Source organism: Aspergillus pseudotamarii (genome assembly GCF_009193445.1).
Source record: "Aspergillus pseudotamarii strain CBS 117625 unplaced genomic scaffold BDV38scaffold_9, whole genome shotgun sequence".
NCBI classification, from domain to species: Eukaryota; Fungi; Ascomycota; class Eurotiomycetes; order Eurotiales; family Aspergillaceae; genus Aspergillus; species Aspergillus pseudotamarii.
Genome location: NW_022475023.1, coordinates 549,907 through 565,593, shown reverse-complemented (window position 1 = coordinate 565,593; position 15,687 = coordinate 549,907). Strand labels below are relative to the sequence as shown.

General features: G+C 48.7%; 6 protein-coding genes across 6 annotated transcripts; 2 read left to right on the top strand and 4 right to left on the bottom strand.

The window, feature by feature from the left end:
- Positions 1–1,279: 1,279 nt before the first annotated feature.
- Positions 1,280–3,821, bottom strand: pacC (putative C2H2 transcription factor PacC). Its single transcript, XM_032052792.1, has 3 exons — positions 3,404–3,821; positions 2,974–3,265; positions 1,280–2,917 (listed from the first exon to the last, which is right to left on the bottom strand). Exons 1-3 carry the CDS (start codon positions 3,659–3,661, stop codon positions 1,479–1,481), a joined length of 1,989 nt encoding a protein of 662 aa, XP_031917190.1. The 5' UTR covers positions 3,662–3,821; the 3' UTR covers positions 1,280–1,478.
- A 2,665-nt stretch (positions 3,822–6,486) lies between these two features.
- BDV38DRAFT_221081 (ras family-domain-containing protein) lies at positions 6,487–7,567 on the bottom strand. The gene is made up of 2 exons (XM_032052791.1): positions 7,406–7,567; positions 6,487–7,341 (listed from the first exon to the last, which is right to left on the bottom strand). Exons 1-2 carry the CDS (start codon positions 7,472–7,474, stop codon positions 6,742–6,744), a joined length of 669 nt encoding a protein of 222 aa, XP_031917189.1. The 5' UTR covers positions 7,475–7,567; the 3' UTR covers positions 6,487–6,741.
- Positions 7,568–8,293: 726 nt separating this feature from the next.
- Positions 8,294–9,058, bottom strand: BDV38DRAFT_238755 (uncharacterized protein). Its single transcript, XM_032053704.1, has 2 exons — positions 8,962–9,058; positions 8,294–8,807 (listed from the first exon to the last, which is right to left on the bottom strand). Exon 2 carries the CDS (start codon positions 8,779–8,781, stop codon positions 8,467–8,469), a length of 315 nt encoding a protein of 104 aa, XP_031917188.1. The 5' UTR covers positions 8,782–8,807; positions 8,962–9,058; the 3' UTR covers positions 8,294–8,466.
- Positions 9,059–10,105: 1,047 nt separating this feature from the next.
- Positions 10,106–11,176, top strand: BDV38DRAFT_238754 (oxidoreductase, 2OG-Fe(II) oxygenase family). The gene is made up of 2 exons (XM_032053703.1): positions 10,106–10,413; positions 10,548–11,176. The coding sequence occupies exons 1-2, from the start codon at positions 10,127–10,129 to the stop codon at positions 11,092–11,094; spliced, it is 834 nt and encodes a 277-aa protein (XP_031917187.1). The 5' UTR covers positions 10,106–10,126; the 3' UTR covers positions 11,095–11,176.
- Positions 11,177–11,220: 44 nt separating this feature from the next.
- Positions 11,221–15,078, bottom strand: BDV38DRAFT_238750 (putative C6 transcription factor (Mut3)). The gene is made up of 4 exons (XM_032053702.1): positions 14,451–15,078; positions 13,597–14,380; positions 12,936–13,547; positions 11,221–12,883 (listed from the first exon to the last, which is right to left on the bottom strand). Exons 1-4 carry the CDS (start codon positions 14,722–14,724, stop codon positions 11,413–11,415), a joined length of 3,141 nt encoding a protein of 1,046 aa, XP_031917186.1. The 5' UTR covers positions 14,725–15,078; the 3' UTR covers positions 11,221–11,412.
- On the top strand, positions 15,048–15,600 carry BDV38DRAFT_238748 (uncharacterized protein). Its single transcript, XM_032053701.1, has one exon. It carries the CDS (start codon positions 15,214–15,216, stop codon positions 15,370–15,372), a length of 159 nt encoding a protein of 52 aa, XP_031917185.1. The 5' UTR covers positions 15,048–15,213; the 3' UTR covers positions 15,373–15,600.
- The last annotated feature ends 87 nt before the right edge of the window (positions 15,601–15,687 follow it).

The window sequence follows — 15,687 nt, the reverse complement described above, 5'->3', positions numbered from 1 at the left end:
AATGGAGAAAGAGTTCAACAATCTTCCCCAGTTGATTTCTCGGCTCACCCAACCTTTTAATATTGAATATTTATAAAAAGTAACTGGGGATCCCCAATACTACCCTTCGTGGACCTCGAATGGATGAGATCCCCGCTGCCGTAAACAGACAGTGGAGACCGACCCAGACTGAAGGAAAAGAAGAACCGCAGGCCCTGAAAATAGAGCTATTATGGGGAATAAAAGCGAGACAAAGACCCGGCAAAATTCCCTAAGATCCCATGAAGAATCAAATGAGGAGCCCCCGGTTGCAGGATTTGCAGAGATCCTTCGCATGTTTCTCCCCCTTTGAGCAGCATACTCCCTTGTCCAAAGTACTACGAAGTTCATACTTCCTCCCTTACTAAATCACCCGAGCAGCCTAGCCCTAAGATCTTACTACTACTACTCATGCATCCATCCCTGCGACAAGCCCAGCTATTCAATCGATTACTGGTTTAGTAAAATTACTCAATTCTAGGGAAGAGTTGTACCCACATAGTATGCGATACGGAGCCCTCGGGAAGTGTTAATCATGGGTCAACAAGCAAACCAAACGCTGCTTAATTCTTCCTCCACTCTCCTCGTGTGATGCATCCAACCGAACCGAATTTTGACCAGCAGGGAAAATACCGGATCGGGCAATCAGAACTCAGCATTCTCGAATTCCACTTTAACGGTACTCGTGATGGTCAACCGCCAATCCTGGACTGTGAATCCATGCTTCTGTTTGCGTCATTCTCCCCGTCTACAGTTTAGCGCCTGCCCACTGGAATGTCTTTGATCTGCATCAGAAAAAAAAATTTTTTTTATTGAAAATTTAATTCGATAAATTTTCATTGAATGTTTCTAGAAAGGCACGGTAACATCATGAACCTTCCCTACATAATTATTACCTTCCACCACCCCCTATATGTCTATCTCAGAACAAAGGGCATTATAACCAAATGTAGTCTGTTGTCACCAAATAAACATGGTTTGGTTGCAAACGGTTGCATTTACTTTTCCCTAGTATTTATTTCATGCATCGGGCTGGAACCAAAGGCTTCCTGCGCAGCCTGACCAATCATAGTCTAAGTCACCCTCATTCTTCATCTCTTCCTCGCAGGTCGACCAAACTTTAAGAAATAAATGCCCCAGTCTGGGGAGGAAAATATGAGTTAGGAAAAAAGTAAAATAAAATGAACAATAAATTGTACCCAATTCCTATCCTTTGCATTCGAAAACTCCCCACTATACAAGAACAGAAATGTTCGAACCAAACGTCCTTACAAAAACAAATACACGACCGGCGGTTACAAAAATAGTAGGTATTCGATAGTTCACGATCCACAATTCAGGGCAAAGAAAGATAAGACAAACTCCCACAACGGTTTCGTAACGAGCCGTAAAGAAAAGGATGCGCAACAGTAGAGTAACAGACCAGGGGAATGCAAACAGAGCAAATTGAAGAATATCGCTTAATTAGGCATCTTAGAATCACCATCCTCATCGACTCCCCGTAGTGTCGGGTACATCACCGTATCACCTCCCGCCTCAGGTTTCACCGGAGACTCAGACTTGGCATGATGAGAAACGGGCTCACTCTCCACACCTTCCATGTGGCCATCAGGTCCAGCCTCCGGTGTGCGCGACTCACGAGTCATGCCTGGATCGCCAGCATATTCACCCCGCTCGAGACGAGATGCAATGTAATTGCGCAGGTACTCGATAAGGCGGACTTTTTCAACCCACTGCACATCTGACCGCTCAGCGACCTCAGTCGCGGCTTGGGCCGTCCGCATTGTCTCTGCTTCGTTTGCCGAACCCGAAAGAGCAGGGTCAATCAAGCTAGCGGAGATGCGACCGGGTGATGAGGGTGCTTGACGCGGCTTGGCAGGTGGTGTCCGCTCTCCGTCGTCCTTGTTATCATGAGACAGATCCATCGGCTCAGGTAGATGACGCTCCTCTGGTCTTGCGCGTTGCAAGGTGCCACCAGTATATCGGCGACGATCATCATGGTCAAAGATACCACCAAGGGTGGATGGAGGAGCTGCGCTTGATGTGGTCGGGTAGCCAGCGGTCATGCTGTCAGGCATAGTAGCTGATGGCAGGCGAGGGTACATGCTTGAGCCGCCTTCATGATGAGGGGGAGATACCCGGCTTGTTGAGGGCAAGGAAATGGGTGACCGACCAGAGGTATACGATTGTGCACTCGAGGGTGGTGTGAGTGCGGGTGTTCCAGTAGGCGAATGGGCCGCAGGATTGGCCAAAATGGGGCCTGCGGAAGTGGTGGCCGTAGCATGGCTTGGAGGCAGCTGACTGGGTGGCGAGTGGGTGGTGCGATAACTCATGCCGCCATGAACGTAGTGGGCACCCGGTTGAGCAACACCGGCAGCTGCCACATTATCGTCATTCTCATAGATAGTATCCTGCATTTGCTGCAAGAACTGATCGATGTTGATCAGGTCGTTCTTGGTACGGACGTTACTCATGGGAGGGAGATGATAGGCGGGAGCGGGAGGATGGCCACCAGGGCTGTAGCCTCCGCCACCTACGGCCACAGGCGCAGGCATGGGTTGATATTCAGGGAGTGGGCCGCCGCTGAGAATGGGGAGAGACAGGCTTTGTAAACCAAGTAGGCGTTGCCCAACCGCGGCGTAAGAGTTTGGATCGAACTGGCGGCGCTTAAGGTCACCGAAGAACTCGTTCAGGGCATCATATCCACGCTTTTTCGACTCGTATGATGCGTGGCCGGCCTCATGTCCATGGTTTAGCGCATAGTAGACGTTACCGTAAGACGGGTTCGCTGGTTGAGGTGGATGATGAGATTGATAGTACTGAGGCGCTCCGTGAGCATAACCCTGGCTGGGGACAGGGTTCAAGGCGGGTTCGAAGTAATGCGTAGCTGTAGCATAGCCTAGAGCTCCATAAGGTCAGTTACGCAGCAGATACAGCTAGAGACATGGAACACACCTTTTGCTGGGTTACCTCCAAACATTATATCTGGGTTCCGGGAACCCGGTTCAGGTGACCGAACCAGAACCGAATCATCTGCATGCGTCTTGACATGTTTCTTCAAGTCCTGAGGGCGCTTGAAGGCCTTTCCACAGAAGTCACACTTGTGAGGTTTTAAGGGCACATGTACTCGGATATGCGAGGTGATATGGTCGCGCTTGACGGTGGTAGTTCGGCAACTGCCCCATTGGCAGGTCAAGTTGAGGTTATTTGTGCTCTTGCGACCTACATGGCGTTCGCAGACATGCTCCTGTAAAATGATCAGCTACATTCAGAAAGCGAACGCTCGAGGGGCTCCTATGTGATATGCCGAAAGGACAAGTGGCAACAATGCCTGCTGTGTGGGGTGACGATGAGCGCAGGAGATATGGGACCACGGTGAGCTTACATAGAGGGATTCTGGGGTAGGACACTTCTCAGCACATCCTTGCCAAAGACAAGACAACTCTTCGGCCGGGCGCGAAGCACCATTAACAGGGGGAGATGCTACAGCTGCGGTCGCTGCGGCTGCGGTTGCCGTCACCGAGGATGTCGTGGTAGCGGAGACTTGAGGCGGCGACTGGGTTTGGGGTTGCTCCTGTGTAGTCGACGCGGCAATAGGAGCAGCCGCAGTCGAAGGGGAAGTGGTGTCTTGGGGTTCCGACATTGCCAAGACAATTTCTTGTCCCTTTCTTGGGAGCGGAAGTCGTCGTGAAAGGACTCAATACAAGTCAGACCAAGTGAGATTTCCCTCGATAGTCCACCAAAGATGTCCAAGCTAAGGGACTTCTGGCTAATAAGGAAGATCAGGGATGGGGAGAGAAGGTAAGACGCGATGAGTTGGCAATGACAACAACTACCAATGCAACACGCGTATGTTACCGAATATAGAAACAGTTGTGAAAACACCAGGTGATATGATAAAAGAAGGGGAGTGAAGGGAAGATTGGGAAAAAGACAGACAGGACAAGTCAGGGGGAGGGAAATATGGGGAGAGATAAGAAGAGAGGAAGTCTTGGAAGCAAGAGGGGGAAGGCTTGGGTTCTTGTCCTGTGCGGACATCCGGAGCCGAGCCTTGCCCAGAAAAGACCGCTTGCACAGCCCGGCGGAGGACAGGGACAAGACGACAAGACCGGGCCAAGAATGATGCGGGGCTGTGGCGCTCCTTACATCCCGTATTAGTCTGGTACGATACCGCACGTGCAGGAAAATTAGGCCACCACTTTTTTTCCTTGTTCTATTCTTTCGCAGAACAATTGGTAAAGCAAGGGGGGAAAAGAGAAAATAAAATAAAACCTAGCATGATGAATTCCTTTCTCAGGATGATACATCCAACGCACCGTACTAACTCAATATTATTCCCCAATATGGTGTCCACATGTCACCAAGGGGACTTCAATCGGTAGCCGACCTGAAACGTACCATACAACATCATTACCGGAGACCTGCGACCCTCGGGCCCCGCTTACACATGAATGGAAAGTGCTGGGTTAGCCCCAATCAGACCCTGGAAAGATGGAGGTCTCGCCAACCTGATTGGGTCAGTCCTCGGGGAAATTTAAACGAGATCACGAGCGGTTACCTGAAATTCAAACCACGATTGGCCTTCTCAAAGGAACCGGCAACGAGCCTGGAGCCGATTTCTAAATTACCTCATTTTCGAACATAACCGGGCCAAGAGTGCTTTTTCAGAAGTCCTGGTCTTCAGTGGTAGCCACGGATACTCTCTTGGCACCTCCCTGTCTTGGTCTCCCGCTCCGTGAAAGTCTTGGGAGTGGCCAAGATGATGAATCGAGACTGTCATACTTGGCGCGAGACTTAATAATCTTGCTGCCTTGGCTTTGTGGCATTTTGAGGTTCTTGAACGGCTGCTAAACTTTATCCCAGGGGAGGTCCAACTGTATGGAAAGGGGACTGAACGCGACCTTTTACGAGCCGAAGAAACAAGAAGGGGGAAAGGAAATCAAACAAAGAACAGGGCTAGCCAATAGTTCGACGCCCACCAACAACCTCTTTCTCGTCCATAAAGTTGCATAAGCACACCATTCATCTTTGTCAAGTGGTTGTCTATTGAAAGAGCGTTTGCCAAGAGATTCCAATTCAGAGGTTGAGGTACGGAATTCGATCCAGGATGAGTTGGGGTACTACCCACGTGCGTCTGGAAGAGGAACGGTTATCAATTCAGATGGGCTTTCCAACACAGGTGCATCCTCCGAATGTCCCCATCCTTATCTAGTCCTTGAGTCCACTTTTTTTCCTCAAGCTATCTCCCCGAAACGGTATGGCAGTCACCTCGTTCACCGAGATACAGACTGAGTTGAAACCTCTCATCTCATAATCTTTGGTTGTCTATCAAAACTAACCTTCGGAATGCCTCCCTGTCCATTCCATTTCGAGACTGGAACAGGGGTACATACATCGTTACCAAAATCTGTGTGAAATACACGTATCGACCTATTGTACAGTACCGTTGGCCCATAGTAGTACATAAATACATACAGCACAAATTTTGCAACACCGAGTGACTAACCTTTTACTAACTAAGACTCAGGTAGAAGGCGCCGTCAACGGCAGTCCATACTCGATACTTATCCTAATACAGGCCGATTCCACCGATCTTAGTGTACTACAATAGCTTAGCGACCGAAATCCCTACTAGCTTGCAATTCTTGCTGGGCAAACGGAATGGACGAACAGTCTTCACCGCAGTAAAACACATAAGGCTGTTCTTGAGGGATTTTTCTCGCATGAAATGACCAAGTTACTTAAGTAGGAAACCTTCTATACCGAATTCGTCACTCAGTTTCGGTCCTAGTAAAGATACTATGCTATCTACTTCGCTTCTGTCAGGTCCGTTCCACTCCTACGGACTTTCTGGCTAGCGTAGAAAAATACATAAAAATAAAGATAAAAAAAAACAGCAATTCAAGGCGTAAACATAGAAAAAAATAAAAGGAAAATACTATATATTTAAGCAGTGGAGTAACATTACACTGGGGACTAATATCCCGATTAGCAGCGCCGTTTTACTTTCAAATCTAGCCAATTAAATATCTAGTGGCTCTCGGCCAGTCCTTATTAGTCTAAACGTTATAATATTTTAGTACGTGCATTAGTTCTCAATATATTATACACCATCCATAGATGTCCTCCGCTTGCACTTCGTATACGAGAACTTACGAGCCTTTTCCCCGCACTTTTACTCCATACACAATGTAGGAGTACTACGTAGTACACTTTCCTTATAGAAACTTTTACACCCTGTTCGAGCGCGTTTCATGCTGTTTCGGGGGGTGTTGATTGCTGCTTTATGTTGGGTTGATTTGACGGGAGACAAGAATATCGACCAATAGGTTGTATCTCCTAAGATATATAATTCGCATACCTTTTATATAGACTCCAACTCTTAAGCACTTATGCTATATTCGTCGTATCCGCCAACTCGTGAACAAGCCTAAACAGATATATATATATAATAATATTAGCTAGTAGACAATGAACGGTATCTAACATCATCCTCTCGGTATCTGTTCGTTCGTCTATACTATCTTGATAGTAAGGGATCATAATATCATACAAATACGTAAAAGGAAAAAGTGGACATGACACGTAAAGATTCCATATCCCAGGGATTTGGCCAGCACATATACCTGATGCTGGGGGAATTTCCATCTAGAACTCAGAGTACACCAACCTCAAAACGCATGAATCTTTAATGATATCTAAAAATGATACCCACCCCCATCATCATAGGATAACACAATGACAGCCACTAGGATGCCTCCGATGAAACGGCCTATACCGCTTCGTCGTCGTTGCAGCCCCATCCGCGTGCGAGAAAAGCGAATGATCAGCCTCATATCGACGCGCCCGAATCTTTCGAACTGCCTGATTGAACGCCGCCTCAACATTAACATTATCCCTAGCAGAAGCCTCAACATACTCGCCGCACAACTCTTTAGCGAGCCCCATGCCCTCGGATTCCGACACAGTTCGCTCATGTTGCAGGTCACTCTTATTCCCGACTAAGATCAAGGGCGCAAAATACGGCGGGCCTGGATACGTAGCAGGTGGGTTTATCGAGTGGTCATCTACAACCTCCTTGATCTTTCGGACCTGATCGTAGTATTTTCGAACATGAGTGAACGATTCCTGGGATGCGACATCGAAAACCAAAACGAAGACTTCGCCCTGTCGAATCCATTCCTCGATTAGCGTGGCGTACTGCTCTCGACCGGCGGTGTCTATGATATCGAGTTCGCACTCTTTACCGTCGACTACGGTGGATTTGCGGATACTATCGTCCGCTGTGGCTTCATGTGTGTTGGAAAAATGGTCGAAGCAGAGCTTGAGCGTGTTGGTTACTGGTAAGTTGGCTTTTGGGGGTTCGATGGATTGGTACTTTACTTACTCGTAGAATGAGTGCTGATTTGCCCACGCCCTCGTCACCGACTACGACTACTTTTACGTTGTCTGGCATGTCTGGCTGACATAGGCGTATATGTGTTTATCAAGGATAGTAGTGAGTATCAGAAACAGTTGGATGACTACGAATAGAGCTCGGGGCTATTTGTGTATATGAACTATTTCTCTGTTAGCAATCTTCAGAGTCTCTCGAATTCTAGACTTGACGTCATCAACATGGAAGCTCGAGGCAGTCCGAGAATCGGCCGATCGGTAAGCCCGCAGAGACGCATTATATAACCAATTCTACTTTGTAGTGTATGAAACGAATGGCATGGTCTGGTCCAATATGGACGGGATGGTCATATTACCATCTTTAATAGGTGGGAGACGAACCCAGTACATCATAATGCTAATTAGGGCATCGAAACCACACCCGCCGAGATACACAGTATCGGATGCTTTCATGAAGCGGAACCTCAGTGTCAACTATTCCACGTGATATTAATTTCTCAACTTCCAGCAGAACGCTTGTGGCGTGCGGAAGGCGCGTTTATATCATCGGTACGCAAAGCTGACATGGGCCGATCCACTCAATCTCAAAGTCGTGTTAGGGTTGTCGGAATTATTGTAGCGACCAGTGAAACCAGAGGAAGAGGGGCTACTCCACAATTGATGTCACATCTGTGACGATCGAGCTGTGGGGTTGGTCTCGCCTACGTTTGTTTGCTACTGTCCCAAGGACAATGCCTTGACCCTGAAGGCCCTCTCGCTTTTGCGCCCCTGGACTACCTATTCCGGTGATCTCTAGGGTTTTTGGTGTAAGGTGAAGAGTATGCAAAGACATTATTCTTGGCCAGGACATCCTGATATACACTATTTAAACTAACAGTGTTGCAGCCTTAACTCATAATAGACTACCAGACACGAGACGAGAGAGAAGGAAGTAACATTGAAACCGATCATTCTAATGAGCGTAACGGATCATAACGATGATGTACAAAGATTGGATGCTTCATCATGACACGCTTTTAAACCATCGTAGTGATATATGCCAAAAACTCCACCTTAATCAAAAGCACTCCAAGCGGCATCGACCAGATCCGCCTCGTCCAGCGCTCGACTGCCTTTCTGCATCTTGGCGCCATCCGTGAAAGCATTTGGGTCCGGCACAGGATTTCCATCTTTATCCATTGTAGTCTGAAGGAACTCCTGTAGCGTCATCCCCGAAGTCAGGTCCTCTTTTCGGGATTCCCCGGCCGAGCGAGAGGCATCCTGCAATCTCGAGGCTGCAGTCTGGTTTTGAGTCGTATTTTGCAGCCGCCGCTGTTGAACTGTAGGATCGGGAAGGAGAAATTCTGGATCGGCCGTCGGAGTCGGCATTGTGATTTGAAATGTGATCTCGGGCTCTGTGGTAGTTAGTCTTCAGTTCTTTGGTCTGTGGTGAGCTGTCGTGGAGGGGGAGGCGCTGCCTCGAGATGAAAGGAACACAAACAAACCAAGTAAAAAGATGAAATACGGCTGGTTAAAACTGGAAGGAAATACAACTTAGACAACTCTCACTTTAATACCTCAGATATTGAGTGGGGAAAACAGCAACAAAGTTGTTATTTGTGGACAATAGGGTTTAGTGGCGCTTATTTTGATACTGCTATGACGCTCTCGATGTAAACGAAGTCCCAATCACATCCTGAGCTTGACAGGATATAGTTCGACGGTGATATCAGGAGACCAGTTTGCCGTTGCTTTAACGTGATCTTCCAAAGATCTTGTTCTGACTGTCTCAGTTGGTGCCTGAGATTGAGAATGGGGATGCCTATCCATGTTGGGTGCATTTTAGGCGCCGAAGATGGATGGAGACCTCTATGGAGATGAATGAGTGTGCCAGATACCTTGCTCTTTCTATACCACTGAGTTTATAGTTTTCTAATTACGGTGTTCAATCGACAATACTGGCAGTTGGACAGGTTTGTCGGCAGAGTTGATAGAGATCTGGCAGGTTCGTAAGCCAATCATTCTACAGAAAAACGATGGAATCATATCATCACAGTAACATGAAGCGTTGCTATTCATGATTTCTGTATAAACAAAGTATAATTTGAATTGTTTTTCTACAATTCTTACCCGATTACCCCATACAGCTACCTTGCTTCTATAAGAGCAATATATCATTCTTCTGTGGGCACTCATTGAACATATACTAACCGCGCCGCTCGCTCCTGAATTCTTCTGATATGCCAATCTCTATACGGTCTCTAAAGTGTATACTATAGAGTAAAGCTGTCTAATCTATAATATACCCTATTACTTTTGGGGAAGGCATCATGGACGAGGCCAAAATATGTAAGCCAAACTATCAATACAGATCTACTGGGATACCTCAGTATATGACCTTAGTTCTAGTCGGCTGCCCCAAGGAGATACTGTTACATGCTATCATGATCCCCAAGCCAACCACAATGATGTCGGGAGGGGTATTAAGGACTTGCGTACAGAAAGTAGTTGATCAGCGATAGAAGATACTTGCCTCATCCGGTCTAGTACGACGTCCCACTCTCACACGCTAAAACCAAACAAGCAATTCCGCGATCAGCCGGGCTCGCATTCTGGGCTTCTGCTGAATAAGTATATCGATCAACTAACTAAACCCTTCCCAGATCTCCTAAAACAACATCTTTTCCCTCTCCATGTGTATACATAGTACATATATCTCTCTAACCAGGAAAGCATGCTAAAACTCTCAACAATTCTCGGCTCCCTCTTCTACCTCATCCCAATCTACATCTTTCTTATTGCCCCGGCCCTCCGCCAACTCTTTTCCCCCTCCGAAGAAGACCTCGCCTTCGACCACCAAGGCCCAATCCTAAATGACACCTTCTTCAGTCTAGACGATGGCATTGAGCCTACCTGTCCCCCGGACAATTACCGGGTCCATCTCCTCCGTCGCGACCCATTGGTAATTTATATCGAGGATTTCCTCAGTTCCGAGGAAGCCGACCACCTCGTTGAACTCGGGTGAGTTCAACCAACCCCATTGCGCAAGCGCAATCCATCTATTCCGTACCTACCCACACACATAGCACAACAATGACTAGGATAAACGAAAAGCAAAAAAAATAAAAGGTTACTAACAACCATCAACAAGAAAGCCAAGAAACCTACACCCCCTCCATAATCTACGACGGCACAACAGAAAGACTTGACCCCGATACGCGACTCTCCGACCGCGCCCTCCTCGCCCGCACCAACACAGTCCGTTGTCTTGAGAACCGTGCAAAGGCCTTCCAAGGCTGGCAACCGCATCTGTACATCGAGCGCATGTGGGCCCAGCGGTACAACGCCTCCGGCCACTACCGGCACCACTATGACTGGATGGGCTCGAGCGCGCGTGGCGGCGACCGCGCCAGTACGTTCATGGTGTATCTCGGGGACGAGTGTACCGGCGGTGGGACGAACTTTCCCCGGTTCAAGAGGCCGAGGGATGAGAAGTGGTGTCGATTTATGGAGTGTGAGAGTGAGGCGGAAGGGGTTACGTTTCGGCCGTTGAAGGGGAATGCGATCTTTTGGGAGAATTTGAGGCCGGATGGAAGTGGGTATTTGGAGACGTGGCATGCGGCATTTCCGGTGACGGAGGGAACGAAGGTTGGGTTGAATATTTGGAGTTGGTATCAGTCGCCGAGAAGGAAGACGGTCTGATGCTCTTCTTCTTTTTCTTTTTCTTTTCATTTTTTTCCTAATATATTTTATTGGGTTGTTGTCTTGGATAGAGGTGGTGGAGTTCTTGTACTATACGTGTATCATACTATATAGATAAATATATATAGATCTTCTGCTAAATAGTCACTTCTATACCCCGAGAGCCTGTTATGTACAAATCAACATGAACATTTCATCTATATACGGATAATGATACTCATTAACTACACGAAACCCGCAAACGCCGCATCAATATCCGTACTCCATTGCTCGTTACATTAACTTCGTGGAATAGCAAAAAAAAGGCATCATACCAAATCAATTTCCGACATTCATCCATTGGATCCAATCGTCGCTGGGAAGTCCGTTGCCGGTCCGGCACGCATCGGGGTTCCCAAAGATATCGTCCAGCGAGATCCCTAAATCAATGCCCATCCCCATGGAATTGTCCTCGACGCCCATGCCGAAGTTCTGCACATTCCCTGATGGCATCGACGGCTGCGTCGACTGCTCCGTGGGGAAGTTTTGAGGCTGAAAGTTGTAACCCTGCCACATGAAGTTGTTGTTCGGGAGAGATACCAGATCGGGACTGTTGACTGCCTCCCCACTCGCCGGGGTGGATGCGTGTGAAACAGGCGACTGTAACCGCGACTGGCTCACAGAAGAAGGGTTTGCTAACCGCATAGGGAGAGCAGCATTCATGAGTGTTGGGGTGTTGTTGTTGGAAAACAAGGGAAAGTTGCCTAGACCATCTAGAGTCGGTGTAGAAACCCCGATAGCGTTCGTGGGATCAGTCGAAGACGGTGCCGATCGCTGTGTCGCGAGATCCCGCCCGAATTGCATGGCTCCACCGTCCTGTCGGAAATGGTCATTCTCCAAGGTAGACATCGGCTGGGTCGGGTAGGCAAAAGGATCATCAGAGGGAAACATGATGGGCATCAGATCAGGAAGGTTGGTTGGATTTGTGAGCTGCTGGGTGACAAATGGACTCGTCGGCATGTCCTGCGTGGTCACGGACATTGGCAGGGGAGATGTGTTGGATGAGGCAGCGATGGACTCGGTTGCCTGTGTCTCGGACGGGGTTGATATGGTTTCCAATGGCGGTTCGGGCGTGGATGAAAACCAGGGGGGTGGAGTGTTCGCTGGACGAGAATTTGATCGGCTATGGCGGGGAGGGTTGTCGTCTAGGCTTTTGGGCATATTACTGGCCTCTTTGGTTGACCTGTTCAATAATTGAATAGGGAATGTGCTCGCTCTCTGCGGAGGAGGCATCGCGGGTGGGGCCGTAGGACTTTTAGCATTACCTAGTTTGCTGCTACTAGACGGGGCAGGGCGCTTTAGATTCACCGGGTTGACCTTGCTCTGACGGTTCTTTAATAATTCCGGAAGACTCTTGAAAAGGCAAATGAGGCTTTGGGAGCACCGATCCGCCGCCAAGCTCTTCTTTGCCAGGCCTGCCAAAGTGTTCTTGCCTTCCATGGCATCCTTCAACACGCCGTCTTTGGCTGTGGGAGAGTCGGGATTTTCGAGCACAAAGAACAGCAAGGATAGGATAGCAAAGTAGGTGGTATACATGGTAAACCAGTAGGACCCATTAAGCAGACCTCTCTTATGCATACCAGTGGTTATATGGACGATATTCCGGGAAACGCTAACGCATGCAGCAGCACAGGCGTAGGATCGCCGATCGACGCCCCGGGCTTGAGAGCCACTCGAGACATAGTGCAAGAAAGGGCGGTACATGACCACTTGCACATGGGCATAGCTGATGCGCAGCAACTGCCGTACCCTACAACAAGTTAGTTTTGGTCCCACAAAGGGGTAGAGAGAATCCAATATACCTCTCGAGTTGAGGGGACACTTCGGTCCCCGGTCGCAAAGCCGCCGGTAGTTCCTCCATCCAAGCCTGAAGATCCCGCTCAATCTCCCGGATCTTGGAATGACTTACAACATACCGTTGATCTGACTTGGATCGGTGCTGGGCGTTTTTAACCGGATAGATATATTTCACCACTTTCAGCATAATGCTTGAAAGTCGTGTGTGCGCATTGGCACCTGCCATGAGTGGCGTATAATCCGTTGGTGTGGGCAGGATGCCATCTGAAGTGATGAACTCGCCGTCGATCGACATTGGGTATTCCTGGTCGATGTCATCATCACTTAGCATCTGGGGTAGCCCCAAAAGCGTGCTGACATAGACGTCCATCTTCCGAATAACCCAAAAGATACGTTTCCGCAGCTCTTGTTCGAGGGGGTTAAAGTTGGCTGATACCGAGCGGTGCAGGCCCAGGCGTAGGGCAGAGCGAAGGGCAATGCCGACATATGAATAACAGGTGCTCAGCTTGGCAGATGATTGCAAGAACAATACCATGAAGCAAATTGTCTGAAGAGAGGTCAGGTCGCGGCAGTCAGTGATCTCTAAGAGCTGCCGCCCGGCTTTGAAGTATTGAAACCTGGCTGGAGTTAGCGAATATATAACTTTAGCGCCAAGGATAGACATACCCTTGGCCGATGGCGCTTTCATAACCAGAGAGATCCAGGGTACCAGTCCCGTCATCCGAGAACAAACAACCGACAGCCATCACAATGTAGAGGAGTGGTAGAAAAGCATGCTCCTCGTTGGTATACTGTTCAGGCAGGGTATCGTAAATTCGATCTAGCATGGCGTAAAAGGAAGGTTCGTGAACAAATCGCATCAGAGAACAGCCATCTTCCAAGGCATTGTGACACAGACGTCGTGCCACACCGCGTGACGGCAGGTCATGAGTGGGGGGCAGCGATGCATCCTGCGGGGACTCCGATGCCGACTTGGGACTGTCCAACATCTGTGAGATGGGTCGCGACCGCAAGGCCGGCGCTGAGATGTCAACGGCACCCAATTGCTTTCGAAGTCGTCGGAGGAATGTGATGCCGGAGGTGTGCCCATGATAATCCCAGTGACCCTGATCGTCCAGGTCCAGATAGCCGGAATTATCCACCATCGATTCGAGTAGAGATTCTTCACCGCAACAGTTATCTGATGGAGCATCCGCTGGGCCCGTCGCAACGGTCGAGGGATTCGAGCCGTTGGTGGTCACGGGCGGTTGCTGTGGCTGATGTTTCTCGCGCTTGACGGCGGCTAGCATTTGTTCGGTAGCATGCTCATCGAACCGGGGATCGTCCAGATTGATGTCGGGAAGAACGACTCGGAGGAGAGCCTCGGCCTTGTGTAGACGGGCTTCGAGGGCTTCCACATACTGAGGGGCCGGATTACGGCGACGATTCGACGGTTGGTCATAGGTACATTCTACGGACGGGGAGTAAGTAACGTGCCAACTAGACAAGGATTGGAGAGAACATGAAGGGGAATTACTGACCATAACTGTATACGGTACAATGAGTACATGGTTGTTTCCCATCACATTTGATCTTTTTTCGCCGACATTCGTCGCAAGCTCGGGTTACACGGCGCCTCTTCTGCATGGGGATGGAGTCTTTGGCTGGCTTTGAGCCATCTGGGTCGTGCGATGACTGTAGAGAAGAGGGGTCTGCATCATCATGGTAGAATACCGAGTCAGAAGGGCCCGATGGATCATCGTCCGTCGCATTATCCGCCGACGCGGTATGGAAAGCGCTGGACGGAGTACCCATGGCGCGCGCGATTATTCAGTCCAGGGGTCGGGGATCGATTAAGGCGGTCGGCGCTGAAGCATGCAAGGGAGAGAGCTCCGATTGAATAGCGTTTGTGGAATCAGGAAAATGTTCTGGGCGTCCCGAGAGAACGAAAGAAGCGCGAGACTAATTTGATCAGCAAGGAGCAATGCCCGCGTGGCGATCCGACCGTTATCGTCCACGAGGGTGGAATTGACGTTTCTCACAGGTTCATCGAGCAGTAGGAGGGAATGACGACGGTGCGATTCGTTTTTCCGACGGATCGCAAGTGGGATCCAATCAATGGGCTAGAAAAACGCTCTTTTCTTTTTTCTTTTCTTTTTTTTTTTTTTTGGTGCTTCTGTGGTTGTGTATTCCTTTTCCTTGAAAATAATTATCCGACAGCGGCTGTGCTGAAGTTATAGGAGATCTGTGAAAATTAATAATTGCGTTCTGGGATGAGTCAAATAATGTCCGCGGAGGTTCACAATGATGACCTTGTACCAGACTCAGAAAAGTACCAAGACCAGGGAGCAGCGGGGTCGTCGCGATCAAATTGATAATAGCTGTCGCTTTAAGTTCTGGAAGGTTTTTGTTCTTCCTTATTTCTTTTTTTGTTTTAGAAACCTTGCTTTACCTAAACGGTAGTCCGATTTTAATTGGGGACTGTCTTGGTAAATTGAAAGAGGAAAAAGTTAGGCTGGAAAATGTGGAGAAAATGAGCTCAGGAAGAGCAAAAGGAACACAACAAACTTAGTGACGAGAGAAGTCAAGTTTCCAAGACCAGGAGATCCACTGGCGGAAGCGACCAGAACGTGTCTAGAAAGCAGCACGGAAGGAAAAATATGCAAAGGAGTCAAGGACCGCGTGAGAAAGAAAACAGCAACCAGTGTGAGGGAGGGACGAAATAATCACTCATTAGCGGGATTGAGGTAATTGTCGGGGTCTGAGCCGACCAAACCC

What these genes read in the sequence shown, in the direction of transcription:
- BDV38DRAFT_238748 (XM_032053701.1), top strand. Translation starts at nt 15,214, where the DNA reads ATGATGACCTTGTACCAGACTCAGAAAAGTACCAAGACCAGGGAGCAG.
- BDV38DRAFT_221081 (XM_032052791.1), bottom strand. Translation starts at nt 7,474, where the DNA reads ATGCCAGACAACGTAAAAGTAGTCGTAGTCGGTGACGAGGGCGTGGGC. An exon ending in AATCAGCACTCATTCTACGA is followed by an intron (nt 7,342 to 7,405) that starts GTAAGTAAAGTA and finishes AACACGCTCAAG; the next exon opens with CTCTGCTTCGACCATTTTTC.
- BDV38DRAFT_238755 (XM_032053704.1), bottom strand. Translation starts at nt 8,781, where the DNA reads ATGCCGACTCCGACGGCCGATCCAGAATTTCTCCTTCCCGATCCTACA.
- BDV38DRAFT_238750 (XM_032053702.1), bottom strand. Translation starts at nt 14,724, where the DNA reads ATGGGTACTCCGTCCAGCGCTTTCCATACCGCGTCGGCGGATAATGCG. An exon ending in TTGTACCGTATACAGTTATG is followed by an intron (nt 14,381 to 14,450) that starts GTCAGTAATTCC and finishes CCCCGTCCGTAG; the next exon opens with AATGTACCTATGACCAACCG. An exon ending in GAAAGCGCCATCGGCCAAGG is followed by an intron (nt 13,548 to 13,596) that starts GTATGTCTATCC and finishes AACTCCAGCCAG; the next exon opens with GTTTCAATACTTCAAAGCCG.
- BDV38DRAFT_238754 (XM_032053703.1), top strand. Translation starts at nt 10,127, where the DNA reads ATGCTAAAACTCTCAACAATTCTCGGCTCCCTCTTCTACCTCATCCCA. An exon ending in GACCACCTCGTTGAACTCGG is followed by an intron (nt 10,414 to 10,547) that starts GTGAGTTCAACC and finishes TCAACAAGAAAG; the next exon opens with CCAAGAAACCTACACCCCCT.
- pacC (XM_032052792.1), bottom strand. Translation starts at nt 3,661, where the DNA reads ATGTCGGAACCCCAAGACACCACTTCCCCTTCGACTGCGGCTGCTCCT. An exon ending in CTACCCCAGAATCCCTCTAT is followed by an intron (nt 3,266 to 3,403) that starts GTAAGCTCACCG and finishes ATCATTTTACAG; the next exon opens with GAGCATGTCTGCGAACGCCA. An exon ending in TGGAGGTAACCCAGCAAAAG is followed by an intron (nt 2,918 to 2,973) that starts GTGTGTTCCATG and finishes ATGGAGCTCTAG; the next exon opens with GCTATGCTACAGCTACGCAT.